Source organism: Jaculus jaculus, chromosome 6 (assembly GCF_020740685.1).
Source record: "Jaculus jaculus isolate mJacJac1 chromosome 6, mJacJac1.mat.Y.cur, whole genome shotgun sequence".
Lineage (NCBI taxonomy): Eukaryota > Metazoa > Chordata > Mammalia > Rodentia > Dipodidae > Jaculus > Jaculus jaculus.
In genome coordinates this window covers 92,920,396-92,947,878 of record NC_059107.1, presented here as the reverse complement: position 1 = coordinate 92,947,878, position 27,483 = coordinate 92,920,396, and the positions used below count along the sequence as shown (strand labels likewise).

General features: G+C 44.2%; 1 protein-coding gene across 1 annotated transcript in view; it reads left to right on the top strand.

Annotated features, from left to right (window-relative positions):
* Lima1 (LIM domain and actin binding 1) overlaps positions 1-27,483 on the top strand; it is a 144,982-nt gene that overhangs the window by 33,538 nt on the left and 83,961 nt on the right. The window contains exon 2 of the mRNA XM_045152631.1: positions 24,500-24,643. Within this exon, the coding sequence (XP_045008566.1) occupies positions 24,525-24,643 (119 nt within the window). The 5' untranslated portion in view covers positions 24,500-24,524. The remainder of the gene's footprint in view (positions 1-24,499; positions 24,644-27,483) is intronic.

Genomic DNA, 27,483 nt, shown 5'->3' with positions numbered 1-27,483 from the left:
TTGAGGTAGAGTCTCACTCTAACCCAGGCTGACCTGGGATTCACTATGTAGTCTCAGGGTGTCCTTGATCTCATGGTGATCCTCCTACATCTGCCTCCCAAGTGCTAGGATTACTGGCTTCATGACACATTTGAAAATATACTCAACTACTGGGTGTGGTGGCATATGCATTTAATGCTAGCACTCAGGAGGCAGAGGTAGGAGGATCGCTGTGAGTTTCTCCAGGTAGGGTCTCACTCTAGCCCAGGATGACCTGGAATTCACTATGTAGTTTAAGGCTGGCCTCAAACTCACAGCCATCCTCCTACCTTTGCCTCCTGAGTGATGGGTTTAGAGGTGTGTACCACCGGGTCTGGCTGAGACAGGGTCTTTATGTGTGGCCTTGGTTGGTTTGATACTCACTATATAGTTAAGGCTGGCCTCAGACTCATGTCAGTCCTCTTGCCTCAGCCTCCTGAGTGTTGGGATTGTAGGCATGTGCTACCATGCCCTGAAAAACTATTTTTTAAATGGGTGTTAATGTGTGATATAAAATAACTTCTCCATTCCTTAGTTAAGTAGGCATTATATGTTTATTTCATAAATTGTTGCAAAGATAAAATGAGATAACATTTGATAAGTGCTTAGAAAAGTGACTGCTGTACATTGCTGCTGTTATTATTATTATACATGGGACAGATTAGAAGTTTGTATTCCAAACTGCAGAAGAAATTATTACCTTGGAAGGTGGAATTGACTTGAGGGAAGAGACATACAAAAGCACACAGGGACCTCCGTTTCCCCGTTCCCACTTTGTATTTCCACATCCCATGAGCAGAGGGTCTAGGTGGTGAAGACAGTAGCAGCTTTGGCTTGGCACACTGCCAAGGCCTGCAGACAAACAGTTCTCCAAAGGGAAGGAGGAGGGCGAAGGGAGTAGAGCTCTGGAAGATGGAAAAGGTACTGATAAACCTAATTAAAGATTTAGAACTTGGAGCTGGAGAGATGGTTTTGTGGTTAAGGTGCTTACCTGAGAAGCCTAAGGACCCAGTTTCAGCTCTCCAGGACCCATGTAAGTCAGATGCACAAGGTGGCACATGCGTCTGGAGTTCCTCTGCAGTGGCTAAAGACTCTGACATGCCCGTTGTCTCCCTATCTGCCTCTTTCTCTCAAATAAATAAGCCTATAAAATTAAAGCCAAACAAAACAAAACAAAAAGGATTTAGAATTTGAGCTAAGTGATTAAAAACACTTATGTGTGAAGCCTGATGGTCCAGGTTCAATTCCCCAGTTCCCATGTAAACCACAAAGGGGCACATGAGTCTGGAGTTTATTTGTAGTGGCAGTTATTTTCTTTTGTGTGTGTGTGTGTGTGAGACCTTAATTATAAAGAGAAGAATATTAGCGCTAAAGAAGTTAAGCAAGGCTGGGGATGTAGCCCAGTTGGTAGTCTGGCATGCAGGAAGCCCTAGGTTTTACCCATAGCAACCACATAAAAGCAGCTGTGGTGATCCACACCTGCGGTGCCAGCACTTGGGAGGTGGAGGTAGGAAGATCAGAGAATCAAGATCATCATCAGCTACATATAGCCAGTTTGTGTGTTTTTGAGGTGGGGTCTTGCTTTAGCCCAGGCTGACCTGGAATTCACCGGCTAGTCTCAGGGTGGCCTGGAACTCATGGTGATCCTCTTACCTCTGCCTCCTGAGTGATGGGGTTAAAGGCATGACCACCATGCCTGGCTTTACATAGCAAATTTGAAACCAGCCTAGGCTACTTCAGACCCTGTCTCAAAAAGAAAACTTAAACAGCTAAAGCAAATTTAACATTTATGAATTTTATTTATTTTTAATTGATTGATTGATCGATCTTTACACGAAGTCTCCTATGTAACATAGACTGGCCTTTAACTAGTGATCCTCCTACTATAGTTTTGTTTGTTTTTTTCCAAGGTAGGGTCTTATTCTAGCTCAGGCTGACCTGGAATTCACTGTGTAGTCTCAGGTTGGCCTCGAAGTCACTGTGATCCTCCCACCTCTGCCCCACAGGTGCTGGCATTAAATGTGCCTCAGGGTGGCCTCCTACCTTTGCCTTATGAGCTGTGGGATTAAAGGCATTCGCCTGATTTATTTGTTTGGTTTTTGAGGCAGGGTCTCACTCTAGCTCAGGCTGACCTGGAATGCATTATGTAGTCTCCTACCTCTGTCTCCCAAGTGCTGGGATTACAGGCATGCGCCACTACATCCAGCTTGGCAACGTGAAGTTTAAAAAAATTCTTTAATTATTTGCAAGGAAAGGGAAAGAGATCATGAGAATGAGAATAGATGTCAGGGCCTCTTGCTATTGCAAACAAACTCCAGACACTTGCACCACTTTGTGCATCTGGCTTTATATGGGTACAGAGGAGTTGAACCCAGGCCATTGGGCTTCACAAGCAAGCACCTTAACCACTGAACAATCTCTCCAGTCCAAATTTTTTTTTAAATTTTTTTTTTTTTTAATTTGAGAGTGACAGACACAGAGAGAAAGACAGAGGGAGAGATTGAGAATGGGCGCGCCAGGGCTTCCAGCCTCTGCAAACGAACTCCAGACACGTGCGCCCCCTTGTGCATCTGGCTAACGTGGGACCTGGGGAACCGAGCCTCGAACCAGGGTCCTTAGGCTTCACAGGCAAGCACTTAACCGCTAAGCCATCTCTCCAGCCCCAGTCCAAATTTTTTGCGTTACTGATAGTAGATGAGAAGAAAAATAAGAACAAAATAAATTTAAAGATATAAACCTCACAGAAACACTGTGAATCAAGTTTGGAAGGAAGTATCTAAAAATAGACATTTATTTATTTATTTATTTTTGAGGTAGGGTCTCACACTAGCCTAGGCTGACTTGGAATTTGCTATGTAGTCTCAGGCTGACCTCTGCATCCTAAGTACCAAATTTAAAAAACATATATGTTTATATATATTTATTTATTTGAGAGAAAGAGAGACAGACAGAATGGGTATGTCAGGGCCTCTAACCACTGCAAGGAATGAACTCTAGATACATGCACCACTTTGCACATCTGGTGTTACATGGTGTATTGATGAATCAAACCAGGGTCCTTAAGTTTTGCAGGCAAGTTTCTTGCTTGCAGAGCCATCTCTCTAGCACTGAATTTTTTTTTTTTTATTAACAACGTCCATGATTGTAAACAATATCCCATGGTAATGTTGTCTTACCCCCCCCCACTTTCCCCTTTGAAACTCCATTCTCCATCATATCCCCTCCCCTTCTCAATCAGTCTCTTTTATCTTGATGTCATGATCTTTTCCTCCTCTTATGAGGGTCTTGTGTAGGTTGTGTCAGGCACTGTGAGATCATGGATATCCAGGTCATTCTGTGTCTGGGGGGAGCACTTTGTAAGGAGTCCTACCCTTCATTTGGCAGTTACATTCTTTCCACCACCTCAACCACAATAGACCCTGAGCCTTGAAAGGTGTGATAGAGATATTGCAGTGCTGAGCACTCCTGTCACTTCTTTCCAGCACCATGATGCCTTCTGAGTCATCCCAAGGTCACTGCCATCTGAAAAGAGAAGGTTCTCTACCAAAAGTGAGAATAGCATTAATATAAGGGTATGAACATTAAGAGAAGTGCTTACTGGGCAGTTTGGTGAGCATAGTATATACATTTAGCCAGACACCAGAAGATGTTACACCCCTAGGGCTCATGACTACCCCTGTTTTAGGTTTTCAGTATCAGGCATGTATTCCCTCCCATGGAGCAGGCCTACAGTCCAATTAGAGGGCAGTTGGTTTCTACCATAACAGACATGCCACTATTGTACCTGTTGGCTCATTTGGCTTGGCTGGCCAAATTTAAGACTTGCACAGTCCACTGTTGAGTATCTTCACTGGTGATTTCTCTCTCTTCCATTGAACTGCAAGCAGAATGGCTTCTTCTAGCTTTCTGTCAGCTGGTTTACGTGGAGGAGGTTATCAGCTCAGTTCCAGCAGGATTTCTCAGTGGCCTTGCAGCCCAAGTATGTGAAGTCTTCAGCAATAGGGTCTTACCATCTATTCCTGGTGGGAAACCAAGGGCCTGTATTGTTTTGGGGCATCAGGGACCTCCCTGGCCAGCAATTCACTGGAAGGTATCCCATCCCTGGCACTGAAAATTTTCTAGTAACAATCTATTGCTCCTGAGTGTTACATTGTCTACAAAAGTAGGTTTCCATATGATTTATTTATATCCTCTTAGATTTTGATTAGCCCTCCCTCTACCTTTCCTTTACTCAGTCTCTTCCCCTGACCTCTCTTGGGCCTTTTCACCCCCAATTAATCTATTCTTCTACTTACATATATACAATACCATCCTATTAAGTAATCCCCTCCCTTCCTTTCTCTTCCCTTTATATCTCTTTTCTAGCTTACTGGCCTTTGCTACTGAGTTTTCTTCCTACTCACACAGAAATCCAGTCATCTGTAGCTAGGATCCACATATTAGAGAGAACATGTGATGTTTGGCTTTCTGGGCCTGTAGCTCACAATTTTTTTTTTTAATTTTTATTAACATTTTTCATGATTATAAAATATATCCCATGGTAATTCCCTCCCTCCCCACCCCCACACTTTCCCGTTTGAAATTCCATTCTCCATCATATTACCTCCCCATTACAATCATTGTAATTACATATATACAATATCAACCTATTAAGTATCCTCCTCCCTTCCTTTCTCCACCCTTTATGTCTCCTTTTCAACTTACTGGCCTCTGCTACTAAGTATTTTCATTCTCACGCAGAAGCCCAGTCATCTTTAGCTAGGATCCACATATGAGAGAGAACATGTGGCGCTTGGCTTTCTGGGCCTGGGTTACCTGACTTAGTATAATACTTTCCAGGTCCATCCATTTTTCTGCAAATTTCATAACTTCATTTTTCCTTACCGCTGAGTAGAACTCCATTGTATAAATGTACCACATCTTCATTATCCACTCGTTGAGGGACATCTAGGCTGGTTCCATTTCCCAGCTATTATAAATTGTGTAGCTCACAATTTTTAAAAATATTTTTATTTTTTTAAATTTATTTATTTGAGAGAGAGGGAAAAAAAAGAAAGGCAGATAGAAACAAAGAGGATGGACACTCAGAGCCTATAGCTGCTGCAAATGAACTCCAGACCCATGTGCCTCCATGTGCATCTGGTTTACGTGGGTCCTGGGGATTTGAACGTGAGTCCTGAGACTTTGCAGGCAAGTGCCTTACCAGTAAGGCATCTTTTCAGCCTCCCAGTTTTTGTTTTTGTTTTTTTTTTTTTTGGATTTTCAAGGCAAGGTTTCAGTCTAGCCCAGGCTGACCTGGAATTCACTATGTAATCTCATGGTGGCCTTGAACTCATAGCACTCCTCCTATCTCTGCCTCCTAAGTGCTGGGATTAAAGGCATGTGTCACCATGCTGGCCTGAATTTTTTTTTTTAATGAAGGGTATATTCAGGTTTTTGTTTTGTTTACTTAAAAACAACTAAACAATTTTATTTGTTTATTTGTGAGAGAGAGTAAGAGAGAGTGGGCATGCCAGGGCTTCCTGCCACTGCAAACAACTCCAGACACATGTGCCACTTTGTGCATCTAGCTTTACTTGTTTATTTATTTATTTATAAGGAGATAGAATAGGTACACCAGGGCCTCTTGCCACTGCAAATGAGCTACAGATGCATGCGCTACTTTGTGCATGTGCTTTTACATGGGTACTAGGGTTTTAAACCCAGGCCAACAGGCTTTGCAGGCAAATGCTTTTAACCACTAAGCCATCTCTCCAACCCTTATGAATTATTATTTTAAAATATATTTTTATTTATTTACTTGAAAACAGAGAGAGAGGAGGAGGATAAACAGATAATGGGCACACTAGGGCCTCTTGCCACTGCACATAGACTCCAAATGCATGTGCCATTTTGTGTATCTGGCTTTACATGGATACAAGGAATCGAACTTGGGTCCTTAGGCTTTGCAGGCAAGTGCATTAACTGCTGATCCATCTCTCCAGCCCTTATGAATTACTTTTTATATTAAGACATTATGACTTATGTTAAACTAATCCCAAATATGTGTCTGTTAATTAAATCTTTAATATTTATTACATGTGACTTGGGCACCGAGGTATATAAAGATGTCAGAAGGCCTCAAGCATGGCACCGGGCTCTGTTTCTGCAGTTATCCCCTGTGTGTTTAACAGGGCGGCTTTGTCATCCTCACTTCGTATAGAGAAGAGGTGTAGCACATTTACATTGCCCTAAGTCTGATAACCTCTGGAATCAGGGTTAGTGCCAGCCGGTGCTGGTTACATGGTCCTGCCTCCAGGCGAGAGGGATGAGATGTCAGTCCTCTGTGGAGGGCACTGAGGGTTCTCGGATACCTCAGATGATCAAGTGATTTTTCCATCAATTATAATTTATTTTATTTTTCTTTGTGATGCTGTGGATTAAACCCACGGTCTGGTGTGTGGTGAGCATAGGTTCTAGTAATAAGCTACCTTTCAGCCCTAAAACTATAGTTTTTTGGGGGGATGGGGTTTTGAGGCAGGGTCTCACTCTAGCCCAGGTTGACTTGGAACCACATTTGTAGTCTAGGATAGCCTTAAATTCATGGCATGGCAATCCTTCCATGTGCTTGGATTAAAAGTGTGAGCCAGGGGACTGGGGAAATGGCTTAACAGTTATGGCATTTGCCTACAAAGCCTAAGGACTCGGGCAGGTTCTATTTCTCATGACCCATGTAAGCCAGGTGCACAAGGGGGCACATGTGTCTGGAGTTCGTATGCAGTGGCTAGAGGCCCTGGCGCGCCCATGCTCTCTTTCTCTCTCTCTGTCCCTTTCTCTCTCATAAATAAACAAATAAAGTATTTTTTAAAAAAAGTGTGAGCCACCATGCCTAGCAGACTATACTCCCCTCCACCCCCAGGTAGGGGCTCACTCTAGCTCAGGTTAACCTGAAATTCACTATATAGTCTCAGGGTGGCGTCAAACTCACAGTGATCCTCCTACCTCTGCCTGCCAAGTGCTGGGATTAAAGGCATATGCCACCACACCTGGCTAGGTTTTTCTTTAATTTTTTTTTTTAAAAAAGCTTTTATTAGAGAGACAGATAGAGAGAACGGGTGCACCAGAGACTCTAGCCACTGCAAATGAACTCCAGACACATGAACCACCATGAGCATCTGGCTTACATGGGTTCTGGGGAATCAAACTTGAGTTGTTAGGCTTCGCAGGCAAGTACCTTAATGGCTAAGCCATCTCTCCAGCTCAAGAACAAGTTTTATTAAAATACAATTTGCATATTCTGTGTGGTGGTTTGAATGTCAAATACTTAATCTCCAGTTGGCAAAGTCTCTGGGATGTAGAACCATACGGGAGAGGAGGTGTGTCACTGTGTGTGTACATACACTGGAGAAGATTTGATGGTTCATATGGAAACTCTGTTTAATCATTTTCAACCTTTTTTCCATAACAGCTACACCAGTAGTATATGAGGGTTCCAGTTTCTTTGTATTGTCACTGACACTTGTCAAGCTATAATTCTCTTAAACACACCCACAATAAGAAATATTTTACATTCCTACCCAGTTTATACACGCATGAATAACTGAAGGAGCTCTATCAGGGCTGAGGCAGTGTCTCAGTGGGTAAGCACGAGAGCCTCAGCACCCACTTAAGAAGCTAGGCATGGCCGCACATGCCTATAACCCCAGCCCTGAGTGGGGAACAGAGAGGCGGATCACTGGGCTCTCTGGACGGCCAGTCTAACTGGGGAGAGCTCCAGGTTCAGTAAGAGATTCTCATCTCTGGAAAACCAGGCAGAAGAGCACTAGAGGAGGACATCTGATGTCTTCCTCCAGCCTATGCACAGTGTGCTCTCCAAACAAGTGCCTCTGTATACCCACACACCATGCACACACACAAGAAGAAGAAAGCAAGACTTGCTGGGCGTGGTGGCGCATGCCTTTTATCCCAGCACTCGGGAGGCAGAGGCAGGAGGATCGCCTTGAGCTCGAGGCCAGCCTGAGACTCCATAGTGAATTCCAGGTCAGCCTGGGCTAGAGTGACACCCTACCTCAAACAAACAAACAAACAAACAAAAAAGGGCTGGAGAGATGGCTTAGTGGTTAAGCACTTGCCTCTGAAGCCCAGGGACCCTGGTTTGAGGCTCCATTCCCCAGGACCCGTTAGCCAGATGCACAAGGGGGCGCACGAGTCTGGAGTTCATTTGCAGTGGCTGGAGGCCCTGGTGCACTCATTCTCTCCCTCCCCCTCCCTCCCTCCCTCCCTCCCTCCCTCCCTCCCTCCCTCTCTCTCTCTCTCTCTCTGCCTGCCTCTTTATCTCTGTCTGTCGCTCCCAAATAAATAGATAAAAAGTTTAAAAAGTTTAAAAAAGGGCTGGAGAGATGGCTTAGCGGTTAAGCGCTTGCCTGTGAAGCCTAAGGACCCCGGTTCGAGGCTCGGTTCCCCAGGTCCCACGTTAGCCAGATGCACAAGGGGGCGCACGCGTCTGGAGTTCGTTTGCAGAGGCTGGAAGCCCTGGCGCGCCCATTCTCTCTCTCTCCCTCTATCTGTCTTTCTCTCTGTGTCTGTCGCTCTCAAATAAATAAATTAAAAAAAAAATAAAATAAATAAAAAATAAAAATAAAAAGTTTAAAAAAGGAATATTTGCCTAATTTTCCAATAATATCTGTGATACACATTGATGTTTCCTACTTTATGCTGTTTGTTTTCATTAGAACAAATGACCCAGGCATCGTGACACGTCCTTATAAACCCAACCCTGAGGAAGCTGAGGTGGGAGGAGGTCCGTGAATTCAAGCCCAGCCTGTACTATAGAGTGAGTTCCAGGTCAGCCTGAGATAGAGTGAGACCCTACCTCAAAAATAAACACAAGAAACATGGCATAGTGGCACACACCTTTAATCCCAGTATTTGGGAGGCAGAGATAGGAGGATCGCCATGAGTTCAAAGCCACCCTGAGACTGCATAGTGAATTCCGGGTCAGCCTGAGCTAGACTGAGACCCTGCCTTGAAAAACCAAATAAACAAATAAATAAATAAATAATAAAGGGCTAAAAATAAATAAATAAATAAATAAAGGGCTGGAGAAATGGCTTAGCAGTTAAGGTGCTTGACTGCAAAGCTTAATGACCTGGGTTCAATTCCCCAGTACCCATATTAAACCAGATGCACAAAATGGTGCATGTATCCAGAGTTCGGCAGGAGACCCTGGCATGCCCATTCTCTTTGTCTGTCTCTCTTCTTTCTCTCTCTGCTTTCAAATTGATAAATGAAAAATAGGGGGCTGGAGAGATGGCTTAGCGGTTAAGTGCTTATCTGTGAAGCCTAAGGACCCCGGTTCGAGGCTCGGTTCCCCAGGTCCCACGTTAGCCAGATGCACAAGGGGGCGCATGTGTCTGGAGTTTGTTTGCAGAGGCTGGAAGCCCTGGCACGCCCATTCTCTCTCTCTCCCTCTATCTGTCTTTCTCTCTGTGTCTGTTGCTCTCAAATAAATAAAGAAAGAAAGAAAAGAAAAACCAAAAATAGGGCTGGAGCGATGGCTTAGCAGTTAAGGCACTTGACTATGAAGCCTAAAGACCCAGGTTTGATTCTCCAGGTCCCATGTAAGCCAGAATGCACAAGGTTGCGCATGCATTTGTAGTTCATTTGCAATGGCTAGAGGCCCAGGTGCACCCATTCTCTCTGTGTGTGTCTCTAGTAAATAAATAAAAATTAAAAAAAAAAAAAAAAAGACCAGGTGTGGTGGCACAAACCTTTAATCCCAGCACTCGAGAAACAGAGGTAGGAGGATCGATCACCATGAGCTTGAGGCCACCCTGAGACTACAGAGTGAATTCCAGGTCACCTAGGGCTAGAGTGAGACTCTATCTAGAAAAAAAACAAGTAACAAAAAAGGGGGGTGGCTGAAGAGATGGCTCAGTGGTAAGGCACTTGCCTACAAAGCCTAAGGACCCAGGTTTGATTCCCCAGTACCCACATAAGCCAATGCACATGGTGGCGTCTATAGTTCATTTGTAGCAGCTAGAGGTTCTGGTGCATCTATTCTCTCTCTCCCCCTCGGTTTATGTAATAAATAAATAAAAAATTAAAAACAAACAACAACCAAAACCAAGCAAGTAGGCTGTGGGAGGTAGCTCAGAAGTAAAGAGCCTGCCTACCATGCTGGAGACCCTGAGTCAGTCCTCAACAATGTGAAAACAAGAGCAGAGCAAGCTGGTTCTGAGGACTAGAATAGATTTCACAACTCACTAATTGTGACCTGCAGTTAGAAAAACAAAAAAACACTAGACTATTATGAGCCTCTTCATCTTACCTAAGTGGAAGACAAGGCTCAGACAGGTCTCGCTCAGGGTCACTTGGCTAATTAGTGGCAGATGCAGCTGGGCATGGTGGTGCACGCCTTTAATCCCAGCACTCGGGAGGCAAAGGTAGGAGGATCCCCGTGAGTTCGAGACCACCCTGAGACTGCATAGTGAATTTCAGGTCAGCCTGAACTAGAGTGAGACCCTACCTCGAATAACCAAAAAAAAAAAAAAGTGCATTAGTGGCAGATGCAAGACTTGAGCCCATGTTTGTTGCCCCTCTGCTTTTTTTTTTTTTGTTTGTTTGTTTTTTTGTTTTTCAAGGTCGGGTCTCACTGTGGTTCAGGCTGACCTGGAATTCACTGTGGAGTCTCAAGCTGGCTTTGAACTCAAGGCAATCCTCCTACCTCTGCCTCCCGAGTGCTGGGATTAAAGGCATGCGCCACCATGCCCGGCTTACTTTTTAATTTTTTTGTATTTCAAGATATAGTCTCAATCTAGCCCAAGCTGACCTGTAATTCACTATGTAGTTCAAGTTGGCCTTGAAGTCACAGCCATCCTCCTACCTTTGCCTCCCGAGTGCTGGGACTAAAGGAGTGCCCCATCATGCACAGCTAACTTTTTTTTCTTAAAGGTTTTCCAAAGCAGGATCTCACTGTAGCCCAGGCTGACCTAGAATTCACTTTGTAGGCCCAGGCTGGCCTCCAACTCAGGGCAGTCCTCCTGCCTCAGCCTCTAACGAGCTGGGAATAAAGGTGTGCACCATCACATCTGGCCTGCTGTGACTTAAAAATCATTTATTTACCTATTTGCATGGGTGCGGGGGCACCAATGTCTCTTGCTATTCACATAAGCCAGATGCGTGTGCTTCTTTGTATCGGGCTTATGTGAATGGCTAAGAATTGAATCCAGGTGCTGGCTTTGTAAGGAATCACTTTTTTTTGTTTGTTTGTTTTGAGGTAGGGTCTCACTGTGGTCCAGGCTGACTTGTAATTCACTATGGAATCTCAGGGTGGCCTTGAACTCATGATGACCCTCTTACCTCTGCCTCCCAAGTGCTGGGATTAAAGGCGTGTGCCACCACGCCCCTTGAAAGCACTTTTTTTTGTTTGTTCATTTTTATGTATTTATCTGAGAGCGACAGACAGAGAGAGAGAGAATGGGGGTGCCAGGGCCTCCAGCCACTGCAAACGAACTCCAGACACAGGTGCCACCTTGTGCATCTGGCTTACACAGGTCCTGTGGAATCGAGCCTTGAACTGAGGTCCTTAGGCTTCACAGGCAAACGCTTAACCGTTAAGCCATCTCTCCAGCCCAGGAAGCACTTTTAACCACTGAGCAATTTTCCCAACTCCGACCTTTTTCTTTCTTTCTTTTTTTTTTTTTTTTTTTCAATTTTTCAAGGTAGGGTCTCCCTCTAGCCCAGGCTGACCTGGAATTCATTATGTAGTCTCAGGGTGGCCTTGAATTCACAGCAATCCTCCTACCTCTGCCTCCCAAGTGCTGGAATTAAAGGTGTGTGCTACCATGCCCAGCTTGTTTTTTTGTGCTTTTTTTTTTTTTTTTTTTGAGGTAGGGTCTCTCTCTAGCCCAGCTGACCCAACTTACATTATATTTATTTGTTTTTAAAAAAATATTTTATCCATTTTTATTTATTTATTTGAGAGTGACAGACAGAGAGAAAAAGAGAGAGGGAGAGAGAGAGAGAGGGAGAGAATGGTGTGCCAGGGCCTCCAGCCACTGCATACAAACTCCAGACGCGTGCGCCCCCTTGTGCATCTGGCTAACGTGGGACCTGGGGAACCAAGCCTCGAACCGGGGTCCTTAGGCTTCACAGGCAAGCACTTAACCACTAAGCCATCTCTCCAGCCCTTATTTGGTTTTTTAAGGTAGGGTCTCACACTAGCCCAGACTGACCTGGAAGTCACTATGTAGTCTCAGGGTGGTCCCAAACTCACAGGGATCCTCCTACCTCAGCCACCCAAGTGTTGGGACTAAAGGTGTGTGCCACAGCACTGGGCTCCCCAAACTTTTTTTTTTTTTTTTTTTGAACAGTAATTTAAAGTTCTTTCCATGGCTGAAGAAAAGACTCAGTGGTTTAAGGCACTTGCTTGCAAAGCTTGCCAACCTAGGTTCAATTCCCCAGTACCCACATAAAAGTCAGATGCACAGAGTGGTGCATGTGTATGAAGTACATTTGCTTTTTCTTTTGGTTTTTCAAGGTAGAGTATTGCTTTAGTCCAGGCTGACCTGGAACTCATTTTGTAGACTTGGGGTGGCCTTGAACTCATGGTGAGCCTCCTACCTCTGCCTCCTGAGTGTTGGGACTATAGGCTTGCAATCACCAGCAAATAAAATTGCAATCCACTGTTCATCCTCATAGCCCCATGGGGTCTCCATGTAGGCACCCAGCAAACCTGCTTCACACTGCCCATGGCCATTTCCAAAACACAAAAACATGTTGCAAACTCAATGAACATCTCTTTCCTGCATTTCTTATACTCCACAATACCAGGTAAAGTGCCAATTTGTTAATCCAGGGGCGAATAAAGCAGGCTTTGAAGAATAGGACACTCCTTGAGTACTCAGGCCCTTTCAAAAGAGGCTACATTCTTCCTGTTGCCCCAGTGCAGGTCAGCTGGCCCAATCTCAATGGTCGTAAACTCTTAAACAGTTTGCAGGTGAACAGGCAGCAGTTTAGGCCCAAAGATTTCATTTTTCTGTGCCATATCCCTCTGCTTACACTAGTCCATTTCTATGCAATGCAACCCTGCACAACTTCTCAGGACCCGGTTATAACAGCAAGCTTCCCACACAAACTGCTAGCCCAGTCCAGGCACAGCTCTTTCTCATCCTCATAAGCCAAACCTCACATTCCATAGTTCTCACTGCATTCAGGTCTTTCAACTCTGACCAGAATAGTCCATCAAGCTGTACTTACAGCACTGCAAGGTGTCTCTTAGGCCAAGGTTTCAAATCCTTCCCCATTCCTCTTGAAAATCAGCTCCAAAAGGCCAAAGCCACACAGTCAGGTGTCTAGCAGCAACCCCACTCCTCGGTACCACTTTACTGTTGCAGTCAGGTTCTCATTGCTGGTAGAAATCACCCAACCAAGAACAGCTTGTGGGGGTGGGGGAAAAGTTTATTTTGGCTTACAGGCTTGAGGGGGAAGCTCCATGATGGCAAGGAAAATGATGGCATGAGCAGAGGGTGGACATCCCCTCCTCACCAACATTGGATAGACAATAGCAACAAGAGAGTGTGCCTGTTGTTTATTTTTTTGAGGCAGGGTCTTGCTGTAGCCCAGGCTGACCTGGAATCACTATGTAATCTCAGGGTGGCTTTGAACTCATGGCAGTCCTCTTGCCTCTGCCTCCTGAGTGCTGGGATTAAAGGTGTGTGCCATCTCTTGTGTGTGTGTTTATCTGTGGGTTTATTTATTTTGGTTTTTCAAGGTAGGATTTCGCTCTAGCCCAGGCTGACCTGGAATCACTATGTAGTCTCAGGCTGGCCTTAAACTCATAGTGATCCTCCTACCTCTGCCTCCCAAGTACTGGGATTAGAGGCATGCACCACCACATCCAGCTTTTTCGTTTTTTTTTTTTTTAAATATTTATTTATTTGAGAGGGGGCCAGATAGAGAGAATGGATGTTCCAGGGCTCCAGCCACTGTAAAGAAACTTCAGATGTATGTGACACCTTGTGCATCTAGCTTATGTGGGTCCTGGAGAATTGAGTCTGGGTGCTGAGGCATTATAGGCAAGCACCTTAACTGCCACACCATCTCTCCAGCCCTTTCGTGTTGTTTTTGAGAGAACTGTCCTGCTGTATAGCCCAGGCTGGCCTGTAACTTATGGCCATTCTCCTGCCTCTGCCTCTCAAATTCTGGGAATACTGACATATGTCACTGTACTCAGCTCAGGCTACTTTTAAAAGATAGCCATTTTGCTTACATTGCCAAATTTTGAAAGAAAAAAAAAAAACAACTGGCAGCAGAAAGTTCAAAGTGGTAACATAAAAATATTTTATGCCTCCCTATTTTCATTTTTCTTGGAATACTTTAAGTCTTTTAATTCAGTGTTTTCCACTGTTTGATGGGGAAACCTTGGATACCAGAATCTTTTTAAAGTACTTTTTTAAATGTGGTCTTCTCTAGACCTGAAGACTCCTGGGAAAAAACTTGCTAACCAGTGTCTTAACCAGGTTTCCTAGGTGATTCTTATGTATACTTAATAATTTGTGGTCTTTTGGATTAAGACTTTTTTTCCTCTTATTTCTCATCTGAGCTCCTTTTCCTCATCTAGGATTTCTGTATGGCTTTGTTACCCATAAAGCCAAATAGTTATTAGCATTTGTAAGAGAATACCTGAATTATGTCAACAGGGAGGGTTGAAACAGTCTGCACTGAGTTTAATACTAGAGTATTTTTTCCTATTATATACCCACTAGTTTCCCATAATTTGGAATGGTTTATTTTGGCCAAAACAAAGCTTACAATACTATTTCATATATATATTAGAGAAAGAGAAAGGCAGATAGAGATAGAAAGAGAGAATGGGTATGCCAGGGCCTCCAACCACTGCAAATGAACTTTAGATGCATGGCTTATGCAGGTCCTAGGGAATCGAACCTGTGTCCTTTGGCTTTGCAGGAAAGCACCTTAACCGCTAAGCCATCTCTCCAGCCCTACAATAGTATTTCATTTTCTTTTTCCCCAAAACACTGGCTGACTGCAGTAAGTGGTTTTAGATATCTGGGATCCTTTCCTTCATTAACAAATACCTGCTGGGCTTGCGGCCATGTGGGTACTGAGGATCTGAACTCAGGTCTTCATGCTTACAGGGCAAGCTCTTTACCCACTCAGCCAGCCTCCAGTTGTCTTTTTGGGTTGTTTTTGTTTTTGTGACAAGGTCTCATGTTGCATGCTGAGGCTGACCTTGAACATCTGATCCTTCTGCCTCTGCCTCCCAAATGCTAAAGACTAGAGACGAAGCCGGGCGTGGTGGCGCACGCCTTTAATCCCAGCACTTGGGAGGCAGAGGTAGGAGGATCGCCATGAGTTCAAGGCCACCCTGAGACTACAGAGTTAATTCCAGGTCAGCCTGGACCAGAGTGAGACCTTACCTCAAAAAACCAAAAAAAAAAAAAAGACTAGAGACGAGACCATGCAGGGACTGAAGCATTTCCTGATTGTACTCAGAAAAGCTAGGATCAAGATGTAAATTGTGGGCTGGAGAGATGGCTTAGCAGTTGAAGCATTTGCCTATGAAGCCAAAGGACCCAGGTTCCATTCCCCAGGATGCACGTAAACTAGATGCACAAGGTGGTACATGCATCTGGAGTTTGTTTGCAGTGGCTGAAGGCCCTGGTGCGCCCATTCTTTCTCTCTCCTAAATGACTAAAATAAAAACTTTTTAAAGGGGACCATAATAGTTAAAAAAACGATAAAAATTGGGAACCAGGCATGGTGGTGCATGTCTTAAATCCCAGCACCAGGGAGGCTGAGGTAGGAGGAAAGCCAACCTGGGTATACAGAGTGAATTCCAGGTAAACCTGGGCTAGAGTGAGACCCTGCTTTGGGGAAAGAAAAAAAAAAAGAAAGAAAGAAAGAAAGAAGGAGTTATAAACTGGGCTTGTCTGAAGACTGAGAAGCTTGACCTGATGGCTTGAGCTACATAGCAAAGTCATGTCTGAGAGACAGAGAGATGTGTGGGGCTAGAGAGATGGCTCAGTGGTTAAGGCACTTGACTGCAAAGCCTGACAAACCAGGTTTGATTTCTCAGTATCCACATAAAGCCAGAGAGGACAATGCATGGATTGAATTGTGTATTGTATATTTATGGGACATATGATGCTGTCCAGCCTGCAGTAGAAATTCTAGGAAGGTTAGGTTTTAAATTCCTCTTTGGGACCATCCAGCAAAAGCATTTGTTTATGACAGAATCTTCATGTGTAGCTCAAGCTGGCCTGCCTCAGCTTCCTGGGATTACAAGCATGGGCAGCTAGGTGGCCTTTGATGACTTAAGAGGAGGCTAGCTTGCTCAAAGAGGAAAGAAATGACTCTTGAGTAATAATGCCAGAGAATAGGGGTTATTGGAGGGAGAAAGGATTCTGTGAGATAATTGAGAATGGTTTGAAAGATGGAAGAGGACTCAGGAGAGTTCCATTTAAAGAAAAACAAAATAAAATATAATTTTAAAAAGTAGGGACTAATTATCAATTTAGAAGACAGTAGATGGTAAAAACTAAAACATGGTCCTTGAATTTGAGAATAAGAGTTCTTCAGTGAGCTTCAAGAAAACAATTGCAGTGGTTGTAGGGATGGAAGCCACACCAGAGGAATGGACAAAGTAGGAAAATCGAGTGCATGGAGACTATGGTTTGGCTGTGGTGTTGGAGCAAAGTGCGGTAGTAAATTGAAAGGAAAGTATCCTTAAAAGGAGATAATAAAGGATCAAGTGTCGTTAAAGTGATTTTGTCCTGACGCAACCATCTCCATCCTTGTTGACTCTGAGAAGTTGGTCAGTGTTACAGTCGTCCTATTGTGTAGATACGTGTTTCTACAGACAGCTGTCTGAAGATCCTGAAAACAATGTCCGTGACTAGTCCACACGCCTACAGACTCGTTTGTTTTTCTGTTTCTGAATGATAAAGTATTGAGCCTTTTATGAGCAGTAGGTGAAACTTGTTTTAATATTTATTTGCAAGCAAAGAGAGAGAGTCTCTGCAAATGAACTCTATATGCACGCGCCAGTTTGTGCATCTGGCTTTTCGTACGTACTGGGCAACTGAACCCCAGTGGTAAGCTTTGCAAGCAAGTACCTTTAACTGCTGAGCCATCTCCCTAGCCCAAATGAAATTTGTTATTTTTTTTTAATTGGTTGTGTGGAGGTTTGTTTATTGTTGTTGTTACTGCTCTTTTTCTTTTTTTTTTCTTTTGGAAGCAAGATCTCACTATATAGCATAGGCTGTCCTCAAACTTGGGATCCTTCTGCCTCCACTTCTCTAATGATGAAATGGATTTGCCAACACCATATCTGGCTTGAAGCTATTCAGTGGTTTCATGTTTTTCATGTGATTTAAGCTTATGTTAAGAGTTTGAATAAGCTGGGCGTGGTGGCACACGCCTTTAATCCCAGCACTCAGGAGGCAGAGGTAGGAGGATCACCGTGAGTTCAAGGCCACCTTGAGATGACATAGTGCATTCCAGGGCAGCCTGGGCCAGAGTGAGACCCTCTTAGCTCGAACCCCCCCCCCAAAAAAAAAAAAAAACATAAGAATAACTTTGGAGAGAGCTGACTGGTGGCAGCTTGCTTGCTTGTCTTTCATCAGGGCTTCAGAGAAACAGTTCCCTGGGTCAGGTGAGCCTGTAAAGGAATCTGAGTCACTTTCCTGGAGCAGCTACAAACCTGACCTTAAGCTGTAGTTTGAGGAAGCAGATACCTGGGGACAAATTTCTCACTGAGTCACTGCCTAGCCCTTAAGCTTTTCAAGGACTTTTGTCCCAGAAATTTGTTGTTGTCATTGCTTAATTTAGTTAATTAATCAAATTATGTATTTAAGAGAGAGACAGACAGAATGGGTGTGCCAGGGTCTCCAGCTGCTGCAAATGAACTCCAGACACATTCCACATTGTGCATTTGGCTTACAGGGGTTCTGGGGACTCGAACCTGGGTCCTTTGGCTTTGCAGGCAAGTGCCTCCAGTCCTCAGAAATCTTATCACCAGTCCCAGCTCACCCACAGGACAGTTTAGCTGTCCCACCTCATATATACAGAGCTGGAGGTTGAAACTTTTAATGTCAGATGGTGATTTGGAGGAAATTAGTGGGCCTTTGTGGCTCAGTTCTCTCACTATAAAAAGGAATGTGGTTACTCAATTTCTAAGCTTCTTGTAAGATTCTCTAGGATGTGTCTAAAATTGAAGCCATCTTCTTTCTTAGCAAGCAGTTCTTTCTGTGTGGCCTATGATGGTCTCTGAGGATGAAGTCCTGTTTCTGATGTAGCCATTTCCTTCAACTCATCCACTAATGCAGCAGTTCTTCCTTTCTATGGGTGAAGAGTTAGTAGAATACATAAACCTAAGAGGATGTGTTTGAGAGACTGAGTGTGTGAATAGCAGTAACACACCTTTAATTAAAGTCTACAAAGGCGGAGATACCGCTTACAATGGAGAGCATTCAAACTGACTCAGGTTAACGTTAAATTTCCCTGAAAGTAAGAGTGAATGATTGCCTCTGGTACTATCATTCTGGGAGAAAAACATTTTTCCCTTATTCCTAAATATCTTTTTTTTTTCTTTTGTTTTTTTGAGATAGAGTCTCTGTCTCTGTCTGTCTCTCTGTCTCTCTCCCTCGGCCAGGCTGATCTGGAATTCACTTTGTAGTCTCAGGCCTTAAATCATAGCCTCCTGAGTGCTGGGATTAAAGGCGTGTGCCACCACACCCAGCTCTCTGGATATCTTTTCTTTTCTTTTTTTTTTAATTTTTTCGAGGTAGGGTCTCACTCTAGCTCAGGCTGACCTGGAAATCACTCTGCAGTCTCAGGGTGGCCTCACGGCAGTCCTCCTACCTCTGCCTCCCAAGTGCTGGGATTAAAGACGTGCACCACCATGCCCGGCTTCTCTGGATATCTTTTTTTTTTTTTTTAATTTGAGAGTGACAGACACAGAGAGAAAGACAGGTAGAGGGAGAGAGAGAGAGAATGGGCGCGCCAGGGCTTCCAGCCTCTGCAAACGAACTCCAGATGCGTGCGCCCCCTTGTGCATCTGGCTAACATGGGACCTGGGGAACCGAGCCTCGAACCGGGGTCCTTAGGCTTCACAGGCAAGTGCTTAACCACTAAGCCATCTCTCCAGCCCTTCTCTGGATATCTTTAAGGGTATGAATGTTCAACCCATCCTGTATTCCAGTATTTTTTTCTTCTTCTTCAATGCAGGGCCTTACTCTAGCTCTAGGCTGGCCTTGAACTCAAGATGATCCTCCTACCTCAGCCTCCCCAGTTCTGGGATTAAAGGGATAGACCACTATGCCCAGCTTTTTTGTTTTGTTTTGCTTTGTTTTTCGAGGTAGAATCTCACTCTAGCCCAGGCTGCCCTGGAATTCACTGTGGAGTCTCAGGGTGGCCTCGAATTCACGGCAGTCCTCCTACTTCTGCCTCCTGAGTGCTGGGATTAAAGGCATATGCCACCACGCCTGGCTTTTTTAAAACTTTTTTTTTTTTCCGAGGTAGGGTCTCGCTCTAGCTTAGGCTAACCTGGAATTCACTATGTAGTCTCAGAGTAGCCTCTAACTTACGGCTTAAAGGTGTGCGCCACCACACCTGGCCCTAAGCACTTTTTTTAAAGGACTTAAAACAATTTTTAAAACTTTGTTTGCACCAGGTGTGGTGGTACATGCCTTTATTCCCAGCACTCAGGAGACAGAGGTAGGAGGATTGCCGTATGTTAGAGGCCACCCTGAGACTACATAGTGAGACTCTCTCCCCCTCTTTCTCGCTCTCTCTCTCAAATAAATAAATAAATAAATAAATATATTTTTTGGTTTATTTTTATTTTACTTATTTGAGAGCGACAGACAAAGAGGCAAAGAGAGAGAGAGAGTGGGCGCACCAGGGCCTCCAGCCACTGCAGACAAATTCCAGATGTGTGCGCCCCCTTGTGCATCTGGCTAACATAGGTCCTGGGGAATCGAGCCTCGAACCAGGGTCCTTAGGCTTTACAGGCAAATGCTTAACCACTAAGCCATCTCTCCAGCCCAAATAAATATATTTTAAAATAAAGTGCTTAGAGGCTGGTTTGGTGGACATAATATATACATTTAGCCAGACAACAACAGGCGTCACTCCTCTAAGGCTCATGACCTCCCCAGCCATAGGCTTTTGACTAGGATTTCAGTACCAGGCATGTATCCCCTCCCATGGAGTGGGCCTCTAGTCCAATTAGAGAGCAGTTGGTTCCTCTATAACACACATGCCACTCTTGTACCAGTTGGCCCACTTGATCTGGCTGGCTGATGTTGAGGCTTTCAGGCTCCTCTGCTGTTTAACACCATTGATTACTTCTCTTCCAAAAGGCCGCATGCAGTGCAGCTCTTTCCAGACTTCTGACAGCTAGTCAACATGGTTTCCAGCTCAGCTCCAGCTTGATTTTTGAGTCAACTGTGCAGCCTGAGCATGTGATTTTCAGCAATAATAGGGTCTTATCATCTAGTTCTGGTGGGCAGCTAAGAGTTTTGACAGTGGCCTGTAAATGTGTTTTTGGGCATCAGGGGCCTCCCTGGCCAACAATTCACTGGAAGGTAACCCACCCTTGGCACTGAAATTTTTCTAATAACAATCTATGGCTTCTGGATGCACTATTACCCTTGTCCATAGAATACTTTTGTCCATGCTCTCTTTTGAAAAAACAAAAAACAAAAACAAAAACAAAACAAAAAATATATATTTGGAGGGCTGGAGAGATGCCTTAGTGGTTAAGCACTTGATTGCAAAGCCAAAGAACCCAGGTTCAATTTTTTGTTGTTGTTTTTTCTCAAGGTAGGGTCTTCTCTATCCCAGGGTGGCCTCAAACTCACGGTGATCCTCCTATCTCTGCCTCTTGAGTGCTGGGATTAAAGGTGTGTGCCCCACCGCACCTGACCCCCCCAGTTCCCTCTTAAAGCCAGATGCACAAGTTGGCACATACACCTGGAGTCCATTTGCAATGCCTAGAGATCCTGATGGACCCATTAATATTCATTCTCTCTCTCCCAAAATAAAAATATTTTTAGAAAATATTTTTGGGCCAGGTGTGGTGGCACACTTCTTCAATCCCAGCAGTGTGCCAAGGCCTCCTGTCTCTGCAAATGAACCCCAGACACATGTGCCACTTTTTGCCTCTGCCTTTACATGGGAAGTGGGGAATCACACCCAGGTCATCAGGCTTTGCAAATAAGTACCTTTAACTACTCAGCCATCTTTCCATCCCACGAGCACCATTTTTTTCAGGGTTTTCTCCATTTATATTTTAGGGTAAGAATCGCTCATATGCTTCCCTTAACTTTAGACCAAGGTAAATATTTCAGTTCCTTGGCGTTTGGAAAAGAGTAATCAAAACCATGAACTTATGCTTGAGAACTGACTTCTTTTAGCTTACCATGTTCATTCCCTCAAATAATTAATGCATCCGGGCATGATGCACAAGTTTGTAATCCCAGCATTTGGGAAGCTGAGGTAGGAGAATTGTGAGTTTAAAACTAGCCAGAGGGCTATACAGTAAGACCCTGTTTCAAAAAACAACAATAATAGTTAAGAATGGGCTGGAGGGATTGCTTAGTGGTTAGGGCATTTGCCTGCAAAGCCAAAGCACCCAGGTTCGATTCCCCAGGACCCACATGAGCCAGATGCACAAGGGGGCACATGCATCTGGAGTTTGTTTGTAGTGCCTCTCTCTCAATTAATAAATAATATAGTTAATATTTGTTGTTGGGTATTGGTTTGTTTGCTTGCTTTAGACAGTATCATGTTATTTGCCCAAAGTTTACACTCTGTTGTCTCAGCCTCTCAAGTAGCTGGGCTATAAATTTGTACTGCCACATCCGGTTTTGCTGTTTCTTGTTTATGAATAGATATGAGAACATGCTTTGTTTATTTTCTCAAATTACCCATATTTGATCACTGTAGAAGAATTGACAAAAATTTATACTCATACCCACATTGGAAGTATAATTTTGTCAAATAATGTCTTAAAGTATTGATCAACAGTTTCCTGAATTTGCTTTAAAGGGCGACTACCCTGGTTTTCCACCTTGAATTTCATTGGATTCATTTGTTGCTTCCATGTTTTTTTCTCATTACAGGAAAGACTATGTCTGTAAATTCCAGACTGGAAAAGAGATGCACAAGGAAGTGTACTATATACTGTTTGATACCATTCAGAGTTTATTTCAGAGAACGTATGTGGTATTAGTGTTGATGTTATTTTCCAGGTAGGATCTTACTCTAGCCCAAGCTGAGACACTACGTAGTCTCAGGTGGGCCTTGAACTCATAGTGCTCCTCCTTTTTTTTTTTTGAGGTAGGGTCTTGCTCTAGCCCAGGCTGACCTGGAATTCACCATATAGTCTTCTCAGGGTGGCCTTGAACTCATGACGATCCTCCTACTTCTGCCTCCCAAGTGCTGGGATTAAAGGCGTGTGCCACCATGCCTGGCTGTTGTTTACTTTTTTTTTTTTTTTTTGGAGGGTTTCATTCTAGCCCAGGCTGACCTGGAATTCACTGTGTAGTCCCAGGGTGGCCTCAAACTCATGGCAAGATCCTCCTACCTCTGCCCTCCCAGTGCTGGGACTAAAGGTGTATATCATCATGCCTGGCTTTGCTTATATATTCTATATTTCTTTTTTTGTTTGTTTGTTTTTGTTTTTTGAGGTAGGGTCTCACTCTAGCTCACGCTGACCTGGAATTCACTATGGAGTTTCAGGGTGGCTTCGAACTCATGTCAATCCTCCTACCTCTGTCTCCCGAGTGCTGGGATTAAAGGCGTGTGCCACCACACTTGGCTCCTATATATATATATTTTTTATCTTCTTTGTCCTGTTACCATGAACAAAACAATTTAAGTTTAAGGAAAGGCACACATCTTTACGTGGTGAGGGCGATACTCATACTTGAGTATACCTTTCTCTTACGCCAGAGCTCCTCTGCATCACTGGGTGCTATGGGGATTTAAGCAAACCAGACAAGGTTTTATTTGGAAGTACAAAACCCTGCATGGGGAGAAATAGTATGGCCTCATAGGGCTGGCTGTCGCCAAGTTTGCATCTTAGCACTTTCAGTGTGAAGTGGCAGCAGTGTTGCAGTCCAGCACACCATATTCTGATCTTGGCAAAGCTGCCTGAAGCAGTCCTGGTAAGCCTGTGTCCCACCCGCTCAGGTCTGCGCTGTGGTTGTCGAGAGGAGTTGTCAGCAGTACTTTATAGTTTTTCACTCTTCAAATAAGGAAATACTGACTCATTGCTAATCTCACCTCTTCTGGGCAAAGGTTGGAACTCCTTTGATCATTACTAGGGCAAGAAAAGGAAACCATCAGGTTAAGGGGTAGAGACTAATGATGCGAAGAGTACACTTTACGTATTCTGTAACCTGAAGGGATTTGATTTTGGTGCATGTGCTGCCAAAGCAGACACTTGAAGGGACTTTATAAAAGAAGCTAAATGTAGACGTTGACCCTCTAAATTTTAGGAATATCACACCTTCCCAGTTATTAAAATGTTGATTCTAATTACAGTAAGAGCCAATGCTACTACATCATATTTGCGATCGTCTTCACATGCCTGTTACACAGCTGTATGAATTTTTTGAGAGAGAGAATGGTTGCACCTGGGTCTCCAGCCACTGCAAAAGAAATCCAGACACATGGGCCACCTTGTGCATCTGGCTTATGTGGGTTCTGAGGAGTCCAACCTGGGTCCTTTGGTTTCACAGGCAATCACCTTAACCACTGAGCCATCTCTGTAGCCCATATGGCTACTATTTTAAATAGGCTGTCCCCGTTTCCCATCTGACAAACTTAAAATCAAAGAGATTGATTGTATGATGTAAAACATACCTTATTCATTCATTTGTTATGTATTTCATGACACTGGGGTTTACGCAGAACTTCCCCCATGTTATCACATGCAGTGTCCCCAGCTCCCTCTGTAATGCCAGTGCTGCAGAATGCAGGGAGAAAAGGCAGCCCGCAAAAAAAGAAAGAAAAAAAAAAAAACTTGAAAAGAAAATGAAAAACAAAAACCTTGGATGTAGGTAGAACCTAATTTGGACCTGATTCTACTGATGTGCTGTTTGTAGCTCTCCTGGGCTGTTATTCAGAAGAGGGGAAGATTTCACTCCAAATGTGACTTTGGAACAGACTTAAGTTCAGGAAAAGGCCAAGTGCTGTTTGCGCAGTGGGATCAGTGATAGAATGATGGAACTGGAAGGGGCCTTAGAGATCATCTGTTCTAACCTTCTCCTTTTACAGGAAACCCCAACCCAAAGATAAGCACTCACAACAAGGTTACAGAGGGTTGGGCAGAACTTGGAGAAGAGTGGGGTTCTGCTGCTGTTTGGGCCCTGTGCTCTCTCACTTTCCTCACAGTGCAGCTAGTCCCTGGATGTTGGGGACTCCTCTCCTGGGTCTAATTTCTGGCTTTCTTCCTTGATTGCAGAGGTGCCTCGGTGTCCGTGGACAAGATGGAGTCAACGCCATTTAATAGACGGCAGTGGACTTCCCAGTCACTGAGGGTGACAGCCAAAGAACTTTCTCTTGTCAACAAGAACAAGTCATCGGCCATTGTGGAAATATTCTCCAAGTAAGTCCTCGGCCTGCTCCGAAAGGACCACCTCTCTTGAGCGCGTATCATCACCTGTCAGAAAAACTGGTGAAGAAATGTGAAGTGTCTTTATTGAGCACGCCTGGGTCTTTCGCACCATACGGGGGCACTGTAGGGGAAAAGGATGGTAATGATTGAGGACATTTTATCTTTGAATTTTTGTTTAATTGGGGGAAAAAGAAGTTGCAAAAAAAAAACACAAAACCTTATATATAATTATAAAGTGTCATTAAATTCAAAGCAACTGGGAATGAGAGTTGGATGTGGCTGTCATGAGCAGAAGCTAATCAAGGAAGGCTTCCTGGTTAAGATGAGGCTAGTTTGTCTGAGACAGGGTCTCTTATAGCCCACAGTGTCCTTGAACTCACTATGTAGCTAAGGATGACCTTGAACTCTTATTACTCTTGCTTGTACTCTTTTTTTCTTTTTTTTCAGGTAGGGTTTCACTCTGGCCCAAGCTAACCTGGAATTCACTATGGAGTCTCAGGGTGGCCTTGAACCCATGGTGTTCCTCCTACCTCTGCCTCCCAAGTGCTGGGATTAAAGGCGTGCGCCACCATACCCGGCTCTGCTTCTACCTTCTTAATGCTGCCTTAATGTCTTAATATCTGGCTTGTTTGTTTGGGACAGTGTCTCATTCTGTAGCCCATGTGCTCCTGGAACTAACTATGTAGCTCTGGTTGGCCTCATACTCATGGGCGATCTTCCTTCCTGCCTCAGCGTCTCAAATGCTTGGATTATAGGTATCAGCCACTACACCCTGTGGGGGGGGGGGGGGAAGAAAGAGCATACTTTTTTTTCCATGCTAAGAATTGAACCCAGGCCCTTGTATATACCCGGCACATATTCTGCCACAGAGCTATGTCCCCAGTGTACAAGATGAGTTTAACATTAATTTTATCAGCTGTGCTTGTAACACTTAACCTGTAGTAACCTGTAGCTTGTAACATAGTAACCTGTACTAGAGCTAGAGGGGTGGCTTAGCAGTTTAGCACTTGCCTGCAAAGCCCAAGAACCCATGTTCAATTCCTCTGAACCCACATAAGCCAGATGCAAATGGTGGTGCATGTGTCTGGAGTTTGTTTACAGTGGCTAGAGACCCTGGTATGCCCATTCTCTCTCTCTATCCCTCTCCCATAAATAAATATAAAAATAAACATCCTTTAGTAAATAAGGCTTTAGCAAATAAGAGGTTGTTGGACCATAGACATGCCATCTGTGTGTTGTCTATGGCTGCTTTCACACTAAACCAGCAAAGTTACTGGTTGAAATGGAGACCCTATCACCCTCAAAGTCTAAAATATTTACTGTCTGGCCCTTTAAGAAAATATTTGCTGGCTGACACATGTATCTGGAGTTCATTTGTAGTGGCTAGAGAACCTGTTGCTCCTATTCTCTCTCTCTCTGTCTTTTTCTATCTGTCTTTTTCTCTCTCTGTCTCCCTCTCTCAAATAAAGAAGAAAGAAAAAAAAGGGGGTAAAGTGATGGCTTAGTGGTTAAGGTGCTTGCCTGTGAAGCCTAAGTACCCAGGTTCCATTCTCCAGGTCCCATGTAAGCCAGATGCACATCATGGCACATGCATCTGGAGTTTGTTTGCAGAGGCTAGATACCCTGACGTATGTATACCTTCTGCCTCTCCCCCCCCCCCTCCATCCCTCTGTCTCAAATAAATAAGTAAAAACTATTTTTTTTAAAAAGGGGCTAGAAAGATGGCTTAGCAGTCAAGGCACTTGCCTGCAAAACCAAAGGACCCAGGTTCAATTCCCTAGTACACATAGGCCAGGTGCTCAAGGTGGTGCATGCATCTGGAGTTGCAGTGGCTAGAGGCCCTGGCATGCCTATTCCCTCCTCCTCCTCATCTCTCTCTGCCTCTTTCTCTCTCTCTCAAATTTTTAAAAAAAATTTTAAAGTTGAAAAAAATAAAGAGAAAAGAGACTAGGACAACTTAGTTAGAGCCTGATCGTAGGCCTTGAATGCTATGCTATGCTCTGGTGAGGATTTAGTTAACTAAACAGTGAATGTAGTTGAAGGTTTGCATGTGGGAAGACTGACATGATGAGACGTGTGCTTTGGGAAGATTCTTCTGGCAATGTGTGTAAGGTGTATTGGAACAGGTAAGAGACTGATAATTTGGGAGCACTTTTTGAGACTGTCGTGGAAACCCAAGTGAGAGGTGTTGAGGGTGGAGGGGCAACTGGAATGGAAAGAAAAGGAAGGGCTATGAGACAGTATTGAAATATGATTAACGGGACTTGGAAACCCCCTGTCCTATGGAGAAACTTCTCCACATTCTTACCCTGTCCTGGCCCTGCGTGTAACTAACCGTGGCTGGCCCGTGATGTGCGTGCTGTGGCTGGCGGTCGTCGTGGCTGGCGGCCCCTCGTGCACGGACTGCCCTGAAACGGTCTGGCGCCACGAGCCAGCACGGCCGCTCTCAGGCGTCGCCTATACAGCTCCAGCCACTGCTTTTCGTGCTGGCTTCTGCAGCTTTGAACCTGTTCTTTGAGGCTTCCGTCTCACTACACCAGCTGCCCTCTTATTCCCCTTTGCTGCAGTGGTATGAAAGACTGCGGGCTAAGCAGTTGGCTATCAGTGTGGTCACCCATTTCTAGCTTTCTTTCTTTCTTGGTGCTCCTCATTGGGGTGCTACTGGCATTTTGAGTGGGGCAAGATTTTCGTTGTACAAGGTATCAGTCATCTCGCCTTTCTCCAAGTGTAGATGTGATAATAACCAGAGAGGGTGGAAAAGAGTCAGGAGAAAAAAACAAAACAAAACAAAAAGACCAACACCATCTCATACATTTCCAAATGCCCTTGAG